Source organism: Chelon labrosus (assembly GCF_963514085.1).
Source record: "Chelon labrosus genome assembly, chromosome: 3".
Taxonomy (NCBI): domain Eukaryota; kingdom Metazoa; phylum Chordata; class Actinopteri; order Mugiliformes; family Mugilidae; genus Chelon; species Chelon labrosus.
Window position 1 is genome coordinate 13,787,664 of NC_140339.1, and position 24,808 is coordinate 13,812,471.

A 24,808-nucleotide genomic window follows, 5' to 3' on the forward strand; every position below is an offset into this window, starting at 1 on the left:
ACAAAGAATAGTAATAAATAATGGAAATTTGTAAGATTTGGTCATAATGTGTTTAATTTGCATTTTAAAACTGTGTTAAATACAGTATTGGCTTTATTAGTTTTGTATATAATAATTAGATCTTAAAGTTGGACATAGTTTATTTTTTCAGTCTACAGGGCTTTATCTACCACTCTGTTACCACTTCTTCTGTAAAACCCTGAGGAAATTCTGAGAATTTCACACATATACTACGGGCAACTAATCCAGCCAGTGTCTTACGAGAAAGAAGGGTTTTCTGCTGTGAAATCATGTTAAGGCACGGTACTCCCTTCAGCTGTGGCTATTGTATTTTATTGGTGGGGGCTCATCCCCAGCCTCTCTCAATCCCTCCTCTATCGCTCCGCTCTCCATCCTCTCACATACTCCTCATACAAACCATGGGTGCTGTGCAATGTGCTGCATATGACAAGATATATAATCTCCACACATTAAGATGTATATAAAGGGAGGGCTCTCTTTTTTTTAAAAAAGCACGTTGGGCGCTGATCGAATGAGTCACGGGAAAAAAAAAAAGGTGCTTTATATTTCAGTTTGTTGCCGAGTTTAAGCCGTTCACACAGATTGTTACTGAAAAGGGGGAAAAAAGTAGAAGAAAAAGAAAAGAGGGTGGGTTTTAAACAAATGACAGCCATAAAAACAGGTGCAAAAACAAAGGAGTCACACAAAATGAAAACGGTTCCAAAAAAACAATATGTTAGTCATGTTATTTCTCGCCCCAAACGATTCCAACACCCTCTCTGTGAATATTACAGAAACTATTATCGAACGGTATTTGTTTTTAGATCTGATCTTAAAACATGCTCCGTCTGAGTCAGACTCCAAATTATACAGTTCCCCTTTTATCCAGAACCAACAAAACCCAGGACCAGGATCCAGCAGGTCCAGCTGTAGCGGGTCAGGATTCAGTCTGCCACCACATACACACACCAAATATTTATTTATTTTTTTTTTTCAATAAAACTCCCTTCTAGCAACATTAACAAGGTAACTTAAGCCTACGTTCATAGTAGTGTTTCAGTTGTCATGTGGCCCACGGACACATGATGGCACCACAGGCTACCAATCCAGCATACGGTTACTTTTCATGGTATCTGATGTATGCTCTCTAAGAAAACAAGGACATATTTTATTTTACCTGTTGTGTTTTAAAAGTAGCTTCAAATGTAAAATGAACCTTCTCCTTTGATTTGCTAATTATGCATAATATTAGAACTTATCTTTTAAATCAATGACGCACGATTAAAATACTAGAACTCCCTTTGTTGTTACTTGTTGTATTTAGGAGATACGCTACATTAAGGGTGTATTTACACCAACCGAACATAGTTGTAATAATCTGTTGCAAGGCAAGAGTTGTTAACTAGATGTTTATCTAATTTGAAAGCTGGGCTTCGAGGCACATTCATATGTTGTACCCTCACAAACTTCTCTTTTCTCATTCCACAACCATCAGTTCAGCTCTTACACAAACACGGTGGGAGGTGCGAAGAACCACTGTATCTCCTCGCCAGAAATTTGATCATTACATCTACGCAGATTGCAAATAACCAAGCTCAGCAAAAAGTCCTGTTCATTCATGTGTCTCTTAGGCAGACCTGCTTTATTGTCACTGGATTTGACCTCTGACCTTTGGAACAACAGCTAGGAGAAAGGAAGGCATTGTAATATGTGTACAACATTTTAAACACGCGCCTTTCGTTGTGTTTATCCTTTTGCGTAGATACGTGAGACGTGATTTGCCGTTTGAGTGTTTCTGTTTACATCTTTAACTAATAATTATGTTTTCTTGCGGTCTCCAGACAGAGCCGCTGGAACAGCCAGGCTTTCAATGACTGCTCACATTAGCAGCGCCGCAGAGGGAAGAATGTAACGGCAGCATGGTCCACTGCGGGCAGATCTCCTCAGCTGCTTCAGGAAGCTGAACCTGTGACCTCACAGTCACAAGCTTTCCTCTTCCTCCTTTAGGCGAAAGCTAAATAAAATATCAATGGATCAGTTATTGTGCTGGGCCTGTGTTTGGGAGGAAGGCAACTCACATGGTGTGCTTTATCCACCATCTAAAAGGTTTGCTATTGATGTTTCGGTAATGTGATGTTCCCTGCTTTTTATACGATCACATCCCAGGTGCTGTTGTCACCACACCCACTGATGAAATAATGGGTGCTGGGCACAGGACACCCCCGACCAAGGACGCCTAAACGGAAAAAGATGCAAAATGGTATCAACTTTATTGTCACTATATAAAAATGTTCTGTTGTCACTTTTTTTAATCTCTTGTTAGTCATTTTATTTCTCTTTTTAATGTCTTTGCTTAGGTTTCTATCTCTATGAGACACATTTTCTTTTTTCTTCTCTTTTTTTATTGTTTTATGTCTCTTTGTGTTCCCTTTGCCACTCTGCACCCTAAAAAAATGCAGGGTCAAAACAACCCAGTATGGGTAGTTTTTGACCCAGCTCCAGGGTAAATATTGGACCAACTATTTGCTGGGTTATTTTGACCGAGCAAAACTGGTTAAATATTTAGCCCAAATAGTACTGGGTCGCATTTAACTGCAATGCGGGGTCAGTTCTACCCAATTAATTGGCTGAATTATTATTTTTTTTCATCTTAGCTGAAACGTTGGCTTAAATCTACCTCATTATAATTATCATACGCTACAGTAAATGTGTAAAAACTACTAACCATGTCTGTTTAATATATACTGATATACTGGTCAATGACAAAAACACAAATGCAGGTGAGACTGGCTCTGAAGTTCATCAGCAGCCACATTACTATACGATTACTTTTGCAGGTGTGTGCGTATTGTTGAACTCTTTCCAGTTTTCCTGTTTTGTGACTTTGTGGTCGTGTTGTGTCATTTATCTATCTCTTGCTGCATATTTTATCCCTTATCACAGTTGCTTTGCATCTGTAGTTTTGCATCTCTTTGGAGATGTTTGTCTGTGTTTTGCTTGGCCCCTTTCAATGGTCGTCTTGTTGGTATCTGGCCGCGTGGTTGTCTTCCTCGCCATTTTTTGCGTCCCTTTGTGGTAGTTTTGCGCATCTTTATAGTCTATTTTGGTCTATGTCTCGTTTCTTTATGCATCCTTTTATGCTCTTCCAGTGAAATGCTGTGGCTTGAAGAAGTTGAAGAGGTTGAAGAGTGTGTGTGGGGGTGCCCTGATGCTTTTGTGCCCCTGAGCCTGACAGGTCTCTTCAGAAATCCAAGCATGAACACACCATGCAGCTGCAGCCTGTACTTTCACCTGAAACGTTGGACTTTAGTCTCTTATATGTTGCTCACACACACACACACACACACATGCAGAAACATGCGGGTAAAGTCATGCTTACAACCTGGAGGAAGGACCTGCACACAGTTACAGAAACATACACACACAGGACACACTGCCAGACCCATTACTGTGCGCATGATGATTCACACACTCACACACACACACACACACTCCAGTGGGAGGAGCTAAACCTCTCTCCGTCCGCTCTGAGTTTGTCAGTTTCCCAAATATAGCGGACGAGGATCTGTCTGCGTCTTTGTGCCGGAGACACTTTGATTAAAAAGCCCGAGTTTGCTGAAGCGCCGGCGGGGCTAGCGGCGGGGGTAAGTGGAGCAAACACGTCCTGTCTTTATTTATGTGTCGGGGTCTGTTTGCTGGCTGTCCTCGGGGAGGGAGGGCAGCCGCTACACTTCATCCAGTGTTGGTGATATTCTTGCTGTCTTTGAACGCGTCTCCTAAAGAGACACCCTAAACACTGACAGCGGCTGCTCTGTCCGGCTGACTTCAAGTGTATATTTACCCACCGCCTGGCGACGGTCATTAGGTTTTTTATTTTTTTATTTTTTTGTGTGTGTGTTTCGTGGCTTAGTGTGGTTGCATGTTAGTAGTACGTGTTGTGAGCACGCTGTGATAACCTGAAGTGTCTTTATAAAACTTCTTCAAAACATTAGCGTGTGTGTGTGTGTGTGTGTGTGTGGAGCTAGTTGGCTGTATAGTTTCACCTCGTCTTTTTGAGTCAACCTTACTTTTACTCCTGCCTTTCTGAATATATATTCAAAATTAAAGTGTGTTATTTCTACCTCTGTTTTAAAAGGGACACCAGCAGCAGCAGCCGTGGTTAAGCTGGAGCCATAAAGTATTATGGTTTTTTTCCTAGTAGGCTAGAGAAATGTTACAGCCCCTTAGCAGTGACCTCATAGCAATAAATACATGGAGATAACTGTAAGTCGTTTATTGGACCACCACAACTAGTTAATGAACACAGTCTGTTATGAGGTTTATGCCAACATGTTCACAGTCACTTCAAAAATGCCAGGCATGCTCAGTGTGTGTACTCTTGAGATGTTGGAGGAAATCCCTCATTGAGGCAGTAGTTAAGTGTTAAGTGACACCGCGAACACCATGCTCCATGCCCTGCAGTGGAGGAGATATAGTGGCTAGTTCATCAGGTACACAAATGCCTCTTAATACAACAACCCTGCAACACTAAATCTAGGCTTCACGGTTGTTGTTGATGTTCAGTTTATGTTGAGACAACATTAGAAACGTGGCGATTCAACTGTTTTACCTATTCAGTGACATTGGGTTAATTGAGCTGAAATGAAATCCAGAATAAAACACTTTAAAAAAAAAGAATAAATACACCCTTCTGGCATAACAATATAACCAATGACAGGGGAAGTAAATAACATCTTGTGACAATACAGTGTTCTGCTGGGAAACCTTTGGACCTGGTATTCGTGTGGATGTTACTTAGACATGTACAGCACCCACCTAGACCAGACCAGGCACCTCCACCCCATAGCAGTGCCACTCCTTGATTACAGCAGCCAGCCCCAGCTAACACACACATGCAAAATGGTTTAGGAACAACTAAAAAGAACAAAAAAACAAACAAAAAAAAACATGAAAAACAGCACAAGTTGTTGACCTGGCCTCCGAATTCACTAGATCCCAAACCGATCAAGTATCTGTGGGATGATCGACAGAGGCCCCTCCCTTCAACCCATTGGACCCAAAGGCCCCCACTAACAGCATTATGTTGCCAGACACCACAGGACACCCTCAGAAGACCCATGTCCATTCTCTGACGAGTCAGGACTATTTTGGAGGCACAAGGGAGACCTACACAGTATTAGGAAGGTGGTCATAATGTTGTGCATTTGGTGTATATTCTTAAAAGTGTTTCTGCTGTGCAGCTTAGCCCACTGGCTAACATGGGGTTGTCAAAATAATAAAAACACGTGTCTGCACAATACAGTTCAATAGTACCAAAAACCACATGGCTCCAAAATGATCTGAAACAAATGATGAACACTATAACCATAAGTGAGTGTAGGATCTGTCAGTGTCAGTTTGACAATCTGAAGTAATAGGACACTTCTCACTCTACCTGGGGTGTAATTTAAAGGGACACAATTTGCCTTGAAAATCCAAACAATTAACTTATATTATCAATCAATACTTGGAGTCTTTTCATCATTGATCATTTCATTGTGTAGTCAATACAAAAAAAAAAAAAAGTGATTACAAAGGCCATTTGCTACATGATGGAAATAGGTGGTGTCCTCAAATGACTCACTTTGTCCAACCAATGTAATGTAGGCAATGTGAAACCAACCACAGCGACAGTCCCTGTTAAGATCGTAGATTCAAAGATGACCCACAAGATTTGTGTAACTCACCGCTGCTGATGCCTCACTTCAACACCTGCTGACCTTTGTGATGCACTTTGAGGAGTGTGATGTGTTTGAGGAGCCACTGACCAATAATGCTTTCAAAATGCATAAGGTCATGCTTTGAAAAAAAATAGTGTGAACCCACAATGTGCCTTTATGCCTCATCAGACACTGGCACATGTTCAAGTTCACCTTCTTTTTTACATTTCATAGTTTTATAAATGATAATATTACTGTAATCGAACTCCAATTCAAATGGCTAGGTGCTTGTAATAAAATCAATGACACTTTAAAGCAGAGTAAACGTAGAGAAATCTCTTTAAGTCTTATAGGGCCTAGGTAATGTATGTTACACAAAAGTAACACTAGCTAATGTTTTAGAAAAAAGGATTTTTCCGACAGATTTTGCTGTCTGACATTCAAGATTCACGATTGGTTCCTTTCATTCACCAGCAAAAATAGTACAAATATTAAAAATTAAAATTAGAATATGATTATTTGGGTACTATATATATCTATATATAAGAACTGTACATGAAGTAGTATGACACAGCATATACACTATATATATTATCTCATCTGATATTATCTCACCTCATCTTATCTTACCTTATCTTATTTTGTGTATTGGGTTAGTACTAACATGAATAAAGAATAATTTCCCTGTTGGACAAATGAAGACCAGATTGTTTCATCCTCTAAGAGGTATTAATACTGCATGGCACCAACTTGCTTGCCTGGCGCGTGAGCCAAGAAAAGTTTTCTAGCTTCTGGGTTCGCCTCCAGCCCACAGCGCATACAGTATGCATTAGTGCTTCCCCTGCTGAGTCTGCCCACGTGTTCCCACATTGCCCACAGACAAGGTTTAAAAGTCCCTTCAGGACGTTGTGGGTGACATCACTGATTCTAGTTAAAAAAAAATTTTTTTAATAGTCTTCCCTGTAACTGTGGTGGCGCTGAGCAGTGCATTAGCATTTAATCACTAATCTAATATTACAACATTTTGTCTTTGATGAACGCGAGTAAGGGGAACACCTGATGTAAATGGTAAAAAAAAAATAAAAAGTTTTTTGTGTGGGCTTGCAAGAGTCTAAACCACAGAACATTGCTCCACTTTCACCAATATTATAAATGCACAATCGGTGGGTAAAATTATCAATAGGCTCAGTACATGGTCAATAGAGAGAAAATATTGCCTCTGTAATTCAGGCATTCGTCCTTATCCCTGCTGCCTCATCCTTGCTCTTTGTTTTCATATTTCATTAGAGGGGCATGCAGCATGTACCATCAGCTTCAATTATCCTCCCTGTCAGCAGACCGACAGTGCCTGTCTGCTGGCTTTAGTGATTACAGGCTTCAGGGAACAGGTAATCAGGTCATAGTTACATGTCACCCTGTCAGACTGCTGAGACCACAGGGAGCATATGGGATGAAAGAACTCCCCCATCTTCAGTCAGTTATCTCTTACCAAGATACCCTGGATACTTTTTTACTCTTTAGTAGATATACAGTATTTTAATTTTCATCGTGTGAGTAGCAATAAGACTCCTGGGTTTCTAAAGTGTTTGTAGACAGTCTCGCACAGCCGCTAGCGTGGCCGTAAACTCTTTGAAGTGTTTTATCATCTGGACCTTAACTGTTGTGGTTCAACAGTGTAGTCTGTAGAGGCAATTGTTTCTCACAAAGATTCTCCTAAAACTTAATGTAAACCACCTGCTAAGCAACTGGTGTCCATAGTAGAGTAATTAGCTGCTAAAGAGACAAACACTTATCTCAGGAGTTGGTGGAGACCAAAAACAGAGCCAAAAAACTTGCATTCCTTTAGGTATCCAGACACATGACTATGCCATGCTGTTTGCATCGTCTCAACTTAAATAATTCTGTCTGCGTCGTTCCTTCAGCTTGTTTGTTTCCTCCGTATAGGTTATCTGGATTACGGTGTAGTTGTAATTCTGGAGGTAACAAAGGAGGGCATTAAACTTATATACTTTATTAAATCACAACTTCAATTGGAGGTACAGTGTTATTAAAACTACGTCATATGTTATCCGTTTGAACATATAATGGATTTTATTTAGGTTTGTGTCTCATTGCACTAATGCGATGCATAGTGCACACGATGTTCTGATTACCGTAAATCTGATTAAGACATATGTTTGTACTGTTTGCATTTAAAGGAATATAATCGCCCTTACGTCGGCCCATTTAGAAAATGCTGTCACACAAAGGAACCCAGCCCTTGATCATAGTTTCTGTTAAAATGCACTGGCTTTGTAAAAGCTATGAGTAGAATTGTGAATATGTGGAGATAAAACATACAGATATGGATATTTTGACTGAAAAAAAATGAAACAGGGGAAGTTTGATGTTTCTTCAGGAGACTGACGACAGGGCTGCTGTTGGAAACTTTCCACACAGGCTCCTAAACCTCAAGTGCAAAACTTAAAAGGGGAACTACAGTTTTTTACAACCTGGACCTTATTTCTGCCATAAAATATGATCGTTTACTCACCCATGTAACTTTGGTGTTATTTGGAGTCATTCGGACGATATTTACATCCGCGTATATCCATATAGTGGGATTGACTGGGGCACCGAAATGCTCTAAGTAGTGTATTATCTGCCGCGAAACTCGTTCATTTCACCAATATTTTGTTATGATACACTAGTGCTATTCCCTGCTGAGTCCGGAGTTACCTGTTATCATCATCTGGGGTCTGTAGATTGACCTACTAACTTCTGACCTGGATGATGGCATCTCTGAGCACCGTGCGCACCCCGCGCGGCTTGTTTACCTGTACTTTGCTACTGCTAGTTTTTTGCAACATGGCTGAATATTTTCATGGCTGAATATTGAGGTTGTGGACAACGACTTTGTTTATGATGGACGTCTTTACCGTTTTGAGCCAGAGTGTACGGATGAGGAGCTCTTTGAAAGGAGGATGCAGAGGCAGAGAGAGGAGCAGCTGGCCAAGAACAACAAACTGCTGCATGTCCGCGAATAGATAACAGGTAACTCCGGACTCAACGGGGAGTAGCACTAGTGTATCATAACAAAATATTGGTGAAATGAACGAGTTTCATGGCAGATAATGCGTTATTTAGACGCTGCGTTTCGGTGCCCCAGTCACTCCCACTATATGGATATACGCCGATGTAAATACCATCCGAATGACTACAAATGACAACAAACGGTGGAGTTTATATGGGTGAGTAAACGATCGTATTTTATGCCAGAAATAAGGTCCAGGTTGTAAAAAACGGTAGTTCCCCTTTAAATGGTCAAGCAAGTTTAAGGGTAATTTATTTGAATCTAAAGCAGGTTTTAGTACCTGCCAAAAAAAAAAAGCTCTGAAAGCGCTGCTTCATGAAGGACTGATGCAAAATGATACGTATTTAAAATATATTAATATATTAAAATACCATTTACTTAGAAAACAGTCTCCATTATGTGTGTATTAAATGCGTGATACTGGTAGCTCATCGCTGTGGTTGTAACAGGACTTTATTTGCATTGCCACCCAGAAAGGCTTGAACCAGTTTCCAGCCAAGGTAAATGTGCCAACCTTGCTATAAACAGCCCAATATGTCAGATGACAGAAATGAAAGAGGCGAAATTAACTTTTCAGACCATAATTTATTTGGGGAGGGGAAAAAAGCACTTTTTGAGCATAACTACAGTTTATGCAAGCTGCAGTTTTTAAGCCAGCATCTGTCTGCCATCAGTTGCTCTGCATCTCCAAGCTTTTAATCTAGCAGTGTGCTGCTTGGTTATGCTCTCATTGTGGTGTTTGCTCCTCCAGCTCACTACACACAGGTTTCCATAGAAAACTAATATCTTTCTTTTCAAGCTAATATAATAAGCTCAAACGTTCTACGTTGCCTGATCATAACAGTACATGTAAAGGTCTTGTTGAATCATACATAGGTTAGATAAATACTGAGTCAGTCACTGATAAAGAGTGGAAAATGCAGAGGATATCTTACAAGAAGCATGAAATTATGCCACTTTTTTAATCTTCTAGTGGACACGTGTCCACCCTGTCAGTTAGGTTCCTTTGTGTTGTCTGTATGGAGTCCATGTGTTCACCAGTGGTATTTCCTTTCCATCCCAGTTTCTCTAATGATAGAATATTTGGAGCCTTGTGGTCAACAGAAATAGCAACACTTCTGAAGGACAGGCTTCTCTTTTTGCACCACACACTGAAGAAATAGAGGCTGCACTGTATATATATATGTGTGTGTGTGTGTGTGTGTGTGTGTGTGTTTTATTGAGAGGCTATTTTGAGTTCACTGTGACTGACTGACTGACTGACTTACGTTTTTTTCTGGTCAATTACACAACCTGCCGTAGCGGGCCCTAACTTATGCAGGCTCCTCCACTGTGGACTAATGCATTTCTTATTCGCTTTGAATAAGAAATGTGGTGATGACTGTGGCGATGACTGGCTAAACCTTAATCATGCTTCATCATAAACAGCGGAAAAGATCTAGGTTTTGCTGACGCTTTGTGCTGCAGACGCTTGTTGTGGGATTGTTTCCAGTCTGGCAACATTTGGACTGATGGGGCTGTGGAGCTGCATCGATTAATTTTAGTTCTGTCTACTACACCTAAATCTTGTTAAAAGTATTTACAAACTGTATAGAAAATGCCTCTTTCATCAGTGATTTGATTATACACAAATTATAGTTGCTTTCATGTGTCTGTGAGAGTTTTGTCCCGTATGAGGAGAAAAGCAGCATTGTTTTCAGTTAAAGCTAAATTCAATCAAACTCCAATCTCTCCAGCCGTTTTTACTATTTTCCTTGATAACCAGTAAGGCATGAAGATACTGACACTCCCATTTCTTGTCTTTCAGACTCTTATAGCTAAGAGAAAGAATCTGTATCATCTCTTCTGCATCTTCAATCCAAGTTAGAGGCTGAAGACCTTCTTCTACTTCCAGCGGTTCAAACACTTCCAGGTAATATTGGATACCTTCATCTTTTAGCAATGATCATGCTGTGAATCTAGGGATAGCAGTGTTGGTCTGTTAATCCCCCAGTTTTGATCTGGCTGAAATACTTAACAATCAGCTTGCTTGCATCGTTTGCTGCTCATGTTTGTGCACTCTCTGTTTTGTTTAGCTGTTTTGAAAATGCTTTTCCAAAATCCAAATGAATGAATCTGATATTCATCGATCACCAAAACTATTTGTATGTCGGGTTAAAAACAGTGTGCTTAGATTTAAAGGAGTGATTCGCTTTGTCGTACTTTCATGCGCATGGCGTCACAGTTAAATAGCCCTGAGAACTTTCTTCTTGACATCCTGTGCTATGATGGATTTATGTTTAAACACTGTTGTACTTACTCAATAAATACAAGAATATATAAAATCGGATGGCTTAGCAGTAACCTTGCTGATGTCTTAGCCTAACATGCTTTAATTTGTGGAGGTGCAGCAGAGAAGGAGGGCGTTTTGGTTCGCTGTAATGGGCTTGTGTAACATAATTGGGACTATATGAACGTATCTCTCTCATGGTTTTCTCAACTTTGTAACTGAAAATTTTCACTAAGGTCCGGGTTCATGGGTTGTGATGTTTTTGCTGATGTATTGATAAATGACGGACATGAATGGTTAGTTTATAACGTATAACCGCTTCATCTTTTTGTTATGCCTTTGCATTTCTTGCACCAACTCGTCCTCACTTGTTCAACAGTTGCCCATCTGCATATATAGTCAACGTTACCATTTGACTGCCAAGCATTTTGTGTAAATGACTTCCATGCCATACCATGTCGTAACCGCAAGTTCCATTTAAATGCAGCATTAAAAACCTGACTGACCGGCTCTCCTGTCTATCCCGTCTCTTTAGAGGTACACTGCTGAGAGCCTCAGACATCGTCACATTCACTGTTTCGTTCTTTGACTGCATCTACTTTGTCTTCCACTCATGGTGGACGTCACATTTAGTCTATCGGCCATCTCATGGTACAGTGTGGTATTACAAGACATGACGTGATAACGATAGGTGGTTGGCATGTTATCTGCGAAAGGCAGGAGTATGTCTGCCGGGTGTTGTACAGACTAGTCGACTAGTCGGTTTGTGGTCTTGACGCTAACAACCTAGACGCCTCTGAACAGACAGATGAAGAGCCGAGTGGGTCGTTGCAGGAAAGTAGCAGCAGTTCATCCAGTGTGTGGAAGTACTTCACTGACATGCAAAATAATGTAAGCCAGTCCTAAAATACAACAAATGTACTACTTCAGTGCACACTCATCTGAAAAAGCATCCACTAACGCTAGCAGAGGAATGGTCCATATCCTCTCGACTTGATTAAAAACTTCACCAAATGCCCTGCAGTAACAGACGGCTGCAAATCAACAATTTGTTTAGAGTTTTACTGCATTTTTCTTTAAACCCGGCCACACTATCCCATCTTACAAACGCTATCGATGGTGCTGAGTTGCAGCCTGTTTTTATACAGGCTATACATATCTGTAGGGCACAGTAAGTAGCGTAGGGGCTACTTACTGTGCCCTACGTCATCAGCGACTAGTCGGCGTCGACTAAACCTTAATCACATAAAAATCTGCACTTGTGCAACTCATAATGTCTGCAACGCAACATAGATGTGTGTTACATAACGTCACAGGTGTTATTTCCTCATGTTTTTTGGATCATTTTAGTCGTATGATGTTTTGAATTATACCTTCTACTCTACTCTCTACTCTCTACTCTCTACTCATCTTTCCTCTTGCTGTGGTTTCTGGAAGGGTGCTTAATCTTTTGGACTAGAGAACTCTTCCTGCGGGGTCACCCCAGTGATCAGGCCAGTCATTCAAAATCAGCCAAACCTCTAGCTGCCTGCCGTCTGACCACAGGGCCACACACCCGCACCTTTGATGCTAAATATGCCGCAGAGCTCAGGAATTACACTCAATAAATATCGAAATCAAATAAAACAATTTCCAAATATTGTCCCTGCAATCTACTTTCCTGCCATCTTTTAAATGTGCTTTTGTTGCGCACAGTAAATAGGTTTCCCTCGCCTCTGCCAATTCAAACTGTAACGTCGGGTCAATGGCAACACGGCTTGGCTTAATTAAACTCGGTGTTGATTTGCTGGGACTGGGTTCAGACCAGAAAGCGGTTGGGGTTGCTCAGAGACACTGTTCTTAATGGTGCCAGCACTTCATTAATGTTGGCAGCACATGGAGACACCCTCACTCCATGCTGATTTGAGGACAAGGAAATACCAGCAACTTCCACAAGCTGAATTTTAAAAAGTACAGTAGCTTCATAATGTCGGCAATTGGAAATCGCACATCACCTAAAACACTGGCATGATGAATGTAGTAGCAGCCTTTCTGCATAGTTGTCCTGTGTGAGGTGCCATTTGCAAGGTGCACCTGTATAGCATTGAGACGAGTTGAATATCTGTGGAAGGACTTGGAATCCAGTGGAAGGAATGAATCCAGCTAAACTCTACTTGTACTGTACATATACCAACTTAAAAATAGTCCACTATTTACCCACTAATCTCTAAAGGAGAGCGATGGCAATGTTGGAATATTCATGTGTGAGTAAGAGGTGTAGGGGGTGTAGGGGGTGTAGGGGGTGGGGGATGGGGTAGGAGACTGCCTTGAGGTCCTTCAGGATGGAGAACTCAGATCTACTTACCATCGCTTCACAACATTAAAAGGAAGTTATTACTTTGCTGAAAGCACAGAATTTCAATGAGAGCAGGCGCAAACAACAAAAATGTTAAAGAATTCATTATAATATAATTTAGCAGATCAAAAGATTGGGCTGAGGCTACAGATGCGTCTTAGCTGTGGAGTAATGTGGCTCCGAGAGTGCACGCAGTGTTGGTGTTTCTGCAGAGTGCTTTACATTCACATTGCTTTGATATTATACTGCACATCTGTCAGCTTCAGCACTGCTGTCAAGTCGTGGTGGTGGGTGGGCGTAGGAGACGATGCAGGGGGTGGAAAAATGTGGAGCACAACTAAAGCTCGATTAATCTGTTTCATGTTGAAGCGGTAAACAAACAAATAGGTATGCACGGATACCGCTTCTTGTTAGTCCTAGTGCAAGTACGTTTGGATGCTCTCTGATGTTGAAAACCAATACCAATCCAATACAGGTCACTGACTAAATGCTGTTTTATCGTCAGATCAGACATGGTACTGCCACCACACTTGACTTGAATGTTTGAGAAGACTAAACCTTTTCCCGAAAAGCGAGGGCCGGGTTCTTTTTGATGGAAGCTCCTCTACATTTTCAGTTGTGAGCCTGTGCCAGCTTTCATGTACAATATGTGACACTGAGCCAAACAGCTTTTCACTTTTAACACCACTGCGTGATGCCCTCAGTCCTATATTATCTCCAACTGACAGCGCCAACATTACGTTGCCATGGTTGTATCGGGTGTGGTAGCATTGGAGCTGCAAGTGCAAGCTTGATATTGGGTTGACACGGTATCCCTACAAACATGAGCAAACACAAGAAACGCACAACGTAAGGAATAGAATAGTAAAGTTGACGCTTGTCAGAAAGTGTTTTCCCTCTCTGTGTCTCCACAGTATTTCAGCGTTTTCTTTTACTGATGACGTAGATTAATCTAAATAATGTGACGTCCCCCGTAGATTCATTTACCGTTTGCCCACCAGTTTTGACTATTTCAGTGTAATTTCGTATACAGTTTGGCGTCCCAGTCGCAGGAACAAATCCAATCTGTTGTGAATTCAGATGAGAGGTGCAAATCACTTTGCCTATTCAAATCAATTTGTTTATTTCCGTTCAAAAACTCATAGTCGCTGATAATGTAGTTTGTCTCTTTGTTTTGCCTAAGCAAAGTGGTTGCAGCACCGTTCAAAGGCACTTCAGTGCGTGCGGCAATAAGTGACCGTTTCTTTTCGTTTGACCGTGCATCGCAACTTCTAGCACTGCAGCGTGTTAGCTGGTGCAAACAGTCCATAGGCCGTGCGATGCATTTCACTGTAAAGAAAACAACAATTGAGACGACACGCTGTTCATGCTGCAAGATTACATTTTAAAAACCAATACATTGTCACTCAAGTTCAATCTAGGATCACCAGCCGATAGCTTTGCCAGGAAACATGACAATGGCAGACACCAAAAAAAAAAAAACATATTGTGTCAGGATTGAACATTAAGTTTGAGAGCAATTAGTGTTTTATTTTTTTTTATAAAGGAACAGAGAGTATGGGAAACACAGCTATATTTTACGGGGCAGCTTGTGTTTCAATCTCTTGCAGGCATGACATCAGTGTCTCTGTGTTGAGACAGGAAAATCTTAGCCCACTGCCATAAAACCAACACAATAATGAAATGACATCACAGTGGGCCAGTAATTAAATGAGCAGACTGCTGTCTTGGAGTTTTTACTAGGCTGGGAGATTGTGAATAACCGCGTGGCCCGCAGGAGAATAGGGTGTAAGTAAACGCGGCCCCGAAGCAAACGGCCTTCTGAGTGCGAAATTCACAAATTTATTATCGTGTTTTTCCATTATCTTGTCATCATGGTTTGACAAACGTAACTCTTTTCTTAACTTTACGGCGAGTTATACTTAACGGAGCTTCGCAGCGTGTTATTTGCTAACCGACCGGGGGAGCGTGGTGGTATGGCAGATGACAGTTTAAGCCGTCTAATCTGCCCAGCCTTCAGCCTGGCATTAAGTGTCCGGGCTGCTGCTGCTGGTGGAAGGAGATGACTTTAATTATTACATTTCAGGCTAAAACTCATTAGCTTTGTGACCTGCAAAACAGCAGAGGCCAGCGTCGATAGTCAGGCCGCCTGATAGCAGGAGCTAGCTCGTCTGACTGTCGGTGATGAATTAATCACAGTGCGTGCTCCTGCCACGTCTGGCAGCAGACAACAGCATCACTTTAGTTCCCTTGCTCCTGACCTGACATGAAAGACATGCTCCTGTCTCAGTCAGCCACAGGAAGGGGTGAAGTGGAACATTTGAAGACAGACTTTACTGGGTGTCAGGTTTTGTCGTTGGATTTACAAGGAGGCTCGCTTGCAGCTGTTGCGGCTTGTTGTGACGTATTTGTGCGCTTGTTCAGAAATTAAGCATTGTGCCAGAGCATCATTAGCATAAGAAAATGCTAATGTCATTCCCGCTCCTTCTAAGTAGCTGCAGCTCCATTTATGCTTTAACATAAATTGTCACTGGCTTTACTCACATCAAAGAACACTCATTCACAACTGGGCATGTGAGGAGGGTCGTAATATAAACAGGGAAGTGTTAAACACTTCAGCCAGTAAACAAGCCTGATCTCACTCCTGGTCCCTCGGGGAGCAGGGTCGACCACAGAGCCTGGCTGTTTACCATGTTCAAGTTCCCCCAAGAACTTTTATAAAAACTCCATTTATCGGAACTTCAAAGAACGTCCAGGCCTGCCGAGGGAGGAGAGGCATCCTCTATCGGTCGGCCTCATTATGCCTTAAGCTAAAGAGCCTCTCTCTCCCTGCTGATGGATACCATGCAAATAAGGTGCCAGAAAGAAGAAGGACGACACTGAGCAAAACGGGAACTAGAGGAGAGCAAGGAGAAGGCTGCAGGGAAAGTAAAGATATGAATACTTCAAGGAATGTAATCTCTAGCATCATTTCCAAACGCTTCGGCGTACAGTAACGAAACAGAAACCCTTTCATGTTCCAGCAAACAGCCACAAATTTCACCATGGTTGTTTCTGCTCTGACAGCCAGAATCAGCTTCATAATGTGCTAGAACAAAATGACGTTCACTCTTGCACATATCGGATAACACTGGTTTCTTTATTCTGTTCGTAGCAGGAGATTGGGTGTGTGTGTTTGTGTGTGTGGAGAAGGGGGTTACCTAGCGGTGCATGCTGGGTAGCAACAGCTTGAAGCCTCATTGATTCACTGTTGGAGTGAATGGAGCAGAGGTCATGGTGGGGTCAACACAATTAGAGATGGGCCCATGGTCTTTAATGAGGACAAGGGATGAAAGGGTTGCCAATTACTCTGCGCTGCTTTGTACTGAAAACATCCCGGTGCTGCTAAGACCCGTCATGATTAACCTTCAACAGCTCTAACTTTGTTTATTCGAGGAAACGTTAAATGGGAGCTATTAATTAGTGCTCATGACGTTTGAATGGTTTTTCAGAATTTGTTGTTTTTACACGTTCAGTGTCGACCCCTTTTATTGGGGATTATTGGGGTTTATTGGGGTCAGCATATGTCAGTGTCAGAGGGGCCCTGTTATGTTCTGGTGCAGGCTGGATGGTGAAAGATAAAATGCACGCTACTGTGCTGTGCGCTCTGGTGCAGCTTTCATGTCTGAACACTAAGACGTGCAAACAGGAGGCTGCAGGCACGTTGACGTGTGTGTAGCATCAGCTGGGAAGATGCTCTGCAGACACGTTTGCTGCAGCATTAAGCGACGAGAGAAAAGCATTTTGTTTTTGTTCACTTCTGCTTAAAAGTCATAGCGATCAGTTCCACAAAACTCTAGCTGCACTTCGTCAACACTTCTCTCAGACAGGAAAGCACTGTCCCCGGTGGCACGACACATCTGCTTTAGTCTTCTTCTTTATTCAGCGCGGTGTGCAAAGTAGTGCACATTCCTCCAAGGATTAAATGTTTATTTACTACTTTGATCTTAGAAATCCTCACATCAGCTTTAACTAGTGCTCGTGGACTGACATTAGTTACCCCCACTGGTTCACTTAGTATGTTGGCCATTTGTTCTTCAGTCTTGAACAGATGGAAACAGGTGAGGGCAGCGTTCGTGGCTCTGGTGAAGGTAACAAACATCCCCAGCTCTAATGCTCACTATCTAACATGCTTCATCTTGTTGGTTGAATCAGAATAAAAAAAACCCATTGTAAAGAGCTGTGGTTTTACGGGGTTGTTCTGTAGGTGGGTTGGTTTGATACATGCTAAGGGTCTACATCCATATCGCTTAATCTTATCACTTCGCCTCTGCATTGTTCCATGTTGACTATTTTTAACAAACTAAACCAGCCTCTTGTATCTTTTGTATCTATCCATGACATCTGACCTTTTGGCCTGTCTGGTGGGAACCTATTCTGCTTTTGCACTCAGCGTAAGTTAGTTTAAATACAGTAAAACATTACTGCTCATCTGAATAATGTTAGTGGTGGTGTGTGTGGGTTGCAGTGGTTAGAAGGATGATTTCAACCAAACCTCCCTCTGCGCCAGACACAGAGATCACGAAACAGGAAGTACTTTAGTTGAGCTAACAGGAAATTGGCAACGTGGGGGCGTTTTACTCTGTATTTTCATTCTCTTACCTGATGATAGATGTGCAGTCAAAGATGTGAGAAACACGGTGGCTGATATCTACTGTATAGTGATAACCCCAAAAATGTATTGAGTGACTGGGATGTTGTTAGTTTATCAGTTTATTTTTGTGTTAGAGGAAGATAGAGGATGTAACCTTCATTTATTCCTAGAAAGCTTCAGTGAACTCTGACACTTCACTTTTCATGAGAAATTTCCATTACAGTCGTATGTCACAATCTTCCACTGTAAGCAGATGATCACATCAAGGAGGTTTTTAAGGAATCCTTTGGTTTAAAACAAATTTGTAAAGGAGCAATGTGACATTTTTTACTAAGATTAATGCCATTCTCATAATATGAGTCTAGAACCATTTACTGGTTATCTTTGATTAGCAGAAAGACTATGATATAAGAGGTGGGGTTTAGTGCCATCTGATAACTTGTATTTGTCGTTGCAATATGAACATGTGTAATAAACATGTTGCAGAAGACTTCCTAAAACCATTAATTTCACACTTAGCCTGCAGACATTTGGCCTGTTAAATTGAGCCCTGGATACATGTCCAAGGCATTTACAACATTTGGCGAATCATGTGAGTCCCCAGCTTGTTCTTAGATCAACTGAGTGTCAAATGTCTCTAAACTCTCAGTTGAGTGTTAAGGTTAGCCATCGTGATGGCTGAGGAAAGAGAGAAGAGTGGGGAAATGTGGGCACACTTTATAATATTGAACGATGTTATGCTGGATTTCCTGATATTGTGAAGGCTTAGTTGGGTGCAGTAGTGGGCTAACCTGGATCTGTTTGAAGGTAACAAAATTAACTTACAAACCTTAGAACTTGTTAGTTTGATATAAGCATAACTTCAACCAATTGTGGTTTTACAAGAATTTCCATGCTGGATTTTTTTCTTAGCTGGACACATTGACGTATTGGATTCTCTTTTTATCATCTCACTTTAACACAGTGATAACAAGATGGATTTTGTTACCTTTGGGAAGGGCCAATTAACCCTTTGTATTCCTGTTTTACTCTAAATTAACCTACGCCTCCAGCAGGATGCATGTATGTAATATTTACTTTTATTAAGTTCAAACTAGCGTAATGTAAAAAGACGAGTAAATGTTCCCAAGTCAACTTTGTGCTTTAGATTATTTCACAGACCCTGACTGCTTCGTGTTCATGTGACAAAACACTTTGTGTGCGATGTCCCTGTGTCCAATTGCGCTATTAGAAGTAGACCTTTGGTCATGTGGTCATGCGCTACACTCACTATAATGTGTGCATATAAAAATGTCAGATGGAAACCCTTAGGCTCCATTTACCAAAACGACAATAAAAGATTCTGCTATTGTTGCGGCACAACGGATACACAATCCTGCAACAGTCCAACCTTAGAAAAGTGTGTTTCACACCCTCACAAAGCGTGGTCACGCTTCCAAAGATCCACAGGAATTGGATTTCATGGGTGAGATAAAGAGGAGGGTCTTTGGCTGTGAGGTTCGCTCCGGGGCTTAGCACGTCTTGTTAAGGATACATCGGGAGGAGGGGCTGTGTTTTAAAGTTAAAGAGAGGTGTTGAAAAGGTCAGCGCAAGTATAAATTAGAAAATTAGGGTTCGTTCATTGATGTTTGATCCATACCAGCAGACTTCTTCATTGTTGAATCATTGTTCACCGTTAAAAAAATGGCCAGAATTTAAGTATTTAAAAATAAAAAGCACCCAAAGGAGATATATCTTCCACTGCCATGTAATTTAGTCAGGCACTAATGTATGAAGCACAGTGGTATTGGATTAGGCGTGACTTTTCTTTTGGCTATAATAATATTCCACCTCAGCCTTGTAGATGTTCATGCCACCGCCTGCAGGCTCATCACGGTATTGTATATATTTTGGAGGAATACAAATACACATTTTAGTAATAGATGTATTGCATTACTGTTCTCACTGACAGCGGACTTCTACTCCCCACATGTTGACAAGAAAACAGAAATTTACCAAATGTTTTGGGCCGTATTTCTCTCTCCGTGTGACAGCAAACCTATGCTTCAGGCTGCCGAGTCCGTGCAGCAACAGTGGAGACTGCTCGACATCTCTTGTGCATGTGCTTCCCAGACAAGTTGTCCTGATCAATGCAGATGTAATATGTTACTCTATCTGGCCGACATGAAAATCAATGCAGCCCACAGGGATGAGCCAACAGGCTGCAGCAACCAGCACTCACGCGCCCCAGTCTCTCTCTCCACAACTAGGGTGTAAAGTAAAATAAAATGAACGTTCACACACTCGAAAGGACGAAGGACGCAATTCGGTGTTAAAAATAACTTTTTGCATGAGTCATATTTTTGGAAAGGTTCCTTAGGAGCAACCACTTATTAATAATGTTTTGTAACGTAAGTATTTTTTGCCTGTGAGCATAAAAATCCAAGGCCTCCAGTATTTATCCTGATAAAAGACTCGACAAAGTGGAAACGTGAAAACTCATTTGTAGCAGATATTGACAGGGTTAATGTGACCAGCTTGCACAACTGCAGTTTTATTAGATTCAATTTGACAAATTGGCAGTCCGGTTCAGAAGTAATCATTGAATTGAATTTTAGAAACATTTCATTCCAGCGACGACAAGTCAAAGCAGTGCATTCGTGAAATAAGCTTTGGCAATAAGGTGAAGCTGCATAATCTCCTGCGAAATAAAACACGGAGATCAGTTATTTTTTTCTTACGTAAGCCACAATTATTGCGGCAATTCATTAAAATGACTTCACTTCAGATGTTAAAACATAATGCCGAACAAGACAAGACTTGTGGCTTGTTTCTAAGAAACGGTTTAGCTGGGAGATTAAAGATCTCCACATCTAAAGGTTTAATGCCTTTTGCTGAGCCAGAATACTTCACGGTGGTGTCGGCCCCATTTGTTACTTTCCGATCCTGGAAACCAAAACAACAAGTGTTCATCAATCAAATTAAATCTCTAAAGTCTTTTATCAGATCACTTGTTATCCAATAACTCAATTATTACAACCCTAGAAAGTGCCCTCTGTGTATCAAGGACTTTCCTGCGAGACCCACGCAGCGCTTGGAGTGACTTAACACTGTCACAATAATTTAGCTGATTCAAATTCAGAAATATAACATAGCAATAAAACTGAAGCATCCCTTCAAATGCACAGGTAGAAAAAAAGGTCCGCAGAAAATGTTTGTGTGGTGAAAAAGGATTTTTTTTTTTATCTTTCCTTTTAAAAAATTTGTGTCTTCCCATCAAATCATCCAGATTGTAAAACAGATAAATCCCAATGACCTTTAAATCCCAAATATGCAAGGAGTCTTTGTCTGTTCCAGTGTGTACTCAGAACTGATTTGACGGGGTCAGCTGCTGCGATCTGGGCTGGCGGTGAACTGGAAGGGCTAGAACAATAGCGTGCAGCCGCTTGTAAACCAATTGTGATTACATATAATTTAGCTTTAAATGTTCAAGAACAAATACAATGTAGGGTCTTAAATAATCACTTAAATGGAACAAAACCAGAACATCCTGAGAAAAGCATTGGGGATATAGCGACTACAGCAGATGCAATTGAAATTGACATTGGATTTAATTTGGTTTATGTTCAGTATCCTCTGTTGTTTCTGGCATTTAAGTCACTGCCACTCAATTGTATTATCTTTTATAAAATGCAGACTTTATTTAAATCAACAAATGGCTCCAATTAATTTCCTCTGGAGATGGACAAATGCATTTGTTCCATCTCACAACCTTGTGAACTGGGTCGGCAGTGGGGGTTTCGGTGGCCCGGCTCTGGGTTCCTCATGCTGCAATAATCCAGGGTGGGTTAGGATAAAGCCTGGCTTCGTCTCAGTCTCTGCCTCCTCCCAGATCAGATGAGATTAGGAAAGAGCTAAGGAGCTCTGTGGGAAGGCAGGGCTCAGAAACACTGAGGCTAAAGAGAGGAGGGACGCTGCAAGGCAGGTGGACACTCCTGCAAGAGGAGAGAAACCGGGAAGCAGAGGCTGAGTTGGCTGGTGCGGACGAAGGAGAGTTCATGGAGCCAGTAATACGAGGTTTGTGATGAAGTAGATGCACTGTTTTTATTCACTTTGCATGTGTCCATCTGGGCTCCTGTGTTTTTTTTAAAATCCAATGATCACAGCCTCAGTTAGAAAGAAGAAGCCAGAAAGACTTTGAAAGAGACTGTTGAGAACAAACGGTAATCTGAAGCGTAGTCCTTTGCTGAGTCGTTCCTTCCAACAAACAACATCTGGCAGTGAGTGGAAAGCTGGTGAAGGTTTGTGTCCTTGGTACTGGACTACGGAGTCCTGCTTCTTGGTTCGTGAACCTTTGTGGTCTTTGTGTCCATCATGTCCATCAAAAGCTTCTTGCTGTCGGGTTAGAAAGAAGCAGCGGGTTTCTTCACTTTTACTGTAACTAAATACTGAGGAGAAAAGACTCATTAACACCAAAGACGCTGACACATATAACCGTCTGCTATTGGAAATAGTTAGGAAAAGCAATGTTTGTGTCCCCGACAAGATGTTTTCATCGTAAGTCATTATGTTCAAGTGCTGAATTGAGTTTCTTGATATTAGCTTCTGTCTGTAAATGGCTCCTGCTTGTCATCCTCACCATAGAGGAATCCATGTCCCTCTATTTAGCGATGCTCGTTTTAACTTGCGCTACATAATTCATGCAAGTATTTGAATCTGTCAGCTGCATAAAACAGAGTATGTCACTGTTCATGCCGTGACGGCCGAATGACATTCAAGTTTCTTGTCTGTCTCTTTCAGCGAGCCATGCCAAGCTGATGCTGGAGTAACGGTCACTCACAGTGGGACTATGTGTTAAGGACTGTCCGTTGAACTCTTAACTACGTGGAGCCCAGTGATACTCTTCTTCAGCTGTTAGTGGAAGTCGTCTCGGCAATGGGGAGGAAGAAGATTCAGATCACCCGGATAGTGGACGAGAGGAACCGACAGGTCAGTGTCTTCTCCCTCTTCCTCTTCCTCTCCTTCTTCTTAAGTCCTCTTAAATTGCATCATATGATTATGTGTCATTTTGTGTTTTTCCTGCACAAAAAGGACTATATATATATGCATAAGGTGCTGCAAATTATTTATTAGTCCGTGCTTGAAAATACTGTGTATTTTTACTTTAAGAAAACATAGCTGCAGTTTTGGGATTGTTTGGTTTTTGTGTTTAGTTTTCCTGATGTGCACTGATGTGGTCCCTGGATCCTGCTAAATACACTCTTACATCATGTGTTTAATCTAGGTTCCCACCGACGTGTCTGGAGCCGATAGATACCTATAGAAAGATAAAATATTATTTGCATGTGTGAGTGTTGACAAGGTCATGAACACAGTTTACGCCCCAGGGAACCGTTGGCACAAAAAAAAAAAAAACTTCCAATCTAAAGAGCGCCTAAAGGTTTCTCTAAGTCTTTTGAGAGTGCAGCGGTCGCAGCCGGTGGCGAGGGCAGTAATTTGGGGTTAGCTGGGTTCGGACGGCACCCTATCATTAGCAGGGTGGGTCAGTGTAAGGGACACACAGTGGCCTTCTTTCCTCACGTCTCCTTACGCAGCCACACTGTTGCCCACTGGAATCCCTCTCTGTCTGTCTCCTCTATATATATCACCCCCAACAGCACAACAAATACCAGCCTGTCTGGAAAGAAGGCGCAGGCACTGGAAATAGGGATGTGGCTGGAAAATAAATATCTAGGATGATGTTTATATTTGATGTTTGGTTGTTCTTGGCCAAAGCTTTTTTTTTTTTTTTTTTTTTTTAAGATAGACACTGCTTTAGTTGTCTTGTGTGCACTATCACTGGAGCCTGCTGCTGTATATTTAGGTTCTCGTACTCTATTTTAGGAAGCTGGCTTGTCTTTTTATTTTATCTGTCAAGCACGTCAAGTGTTTTTAGCAGTTTTTAAGCACACATTATGAAGAATATGTAGCATTACCGTAGTGGAAAGATGCCCTAGTGATGCACGGGCTATGAGAAGCAGCACAATCTGAAAGAGGAACAACGCAGACGTTTGTCATTGCTTTTCACAGAAATGTATTTGCAAATCATGCTCAAAGAATAACGAGCATAGTTTCATACTTCACTTAAGAGGTAACGCTAAAAAACAAAAACAAACAAACAAGCATCCTGTGAATCACAGTGAGAATCGTGGCGTTCATTTAGCGATTATCCTTTAGTCTTGTTATTGTAATGAGTTTATAGCAATTGCTATTGTCATACATGTTTCTGGAATTTGTTAGCGCAAGTGTGTCAGCTTGATTGAACATGAATTTGGTCGGCCATCTGATTGCGTTTAACTGGAACTGTTATCAACTCGGCTCAGGCCACTTTGCCCCTCAGACGCTTAGAAAATAAATGAATGATGAACTTCCCGTCCGCTACGTACTCATAAAGAGCATGTAGGTGTCCGAAGGATCTGTCTCTATCTGGCTTTCTGTACTGTGAAACTGAAAAGTCCTCGATGCTATCAGTACACTGTATGGTGTTGCTGCCTACAGTTCTCTGAGTGAAAACGTTCAAGGAAGCTGAAAGTGGGAAGCAGCGACAAGTCATTACGTTACACACATTTAACTCAACAGCTGTCTGGTTTTGCCTTGTAGGCGGCGTTTTGGAACCACCTTAATATTGTCCAATAAAAAACTTTTAATGAAATGAGGAAATCAGCCTTGTTTTAAAGTTGTAATTCTTAAGATTTCCATGACACCTTCTTTAGCGCCTAGTGTATCTGTTTAGAGCGCAGTCAAACACACCTTACTAGACATGCTCTTACTTTCTTTTCCT

General features: G+C 41.4%; 1 protein-coding gene across 3 annotated transcripts in view; it reads left to right on the forward strand.

The window, feature by feature from the left end:
* The first annotated feature begins 3,186 nt into the window (after positions 1–3,186).
* The window catches only part of LOC311485489 (myocyte-specific enhancer factor 2A-like), a 40,104-nt gene continuing 18,482 nt past the window's right edge, over positions 3,187–24,808 (forward strand). For 2 of the 3 annotated variants that reach the window (XM_084540926.1, XM_084540928.1), the window contains exons 1-3: positions 3,187–3,644; positions 10,580–10,684; positions 22,789–22,977. In XM_084540926.1, coding sequence (XP_084397052.1) covers positions 22,924–22,977 — 54 coding nt within the window. In that variant the 5' untranslated portion in view covers positions 3,187–3,644; positions 10,580–10,684; positions 22,789–22,923. Of the gene's footprint in view, positions 3,645–10,579; positions 10,685–21,810; positions 22,066–22,788; positions 22,978–24,808 lie in introns of those variants that run through there. The other variant, XM_084540927.1, reaches the window with a different exon arrangement.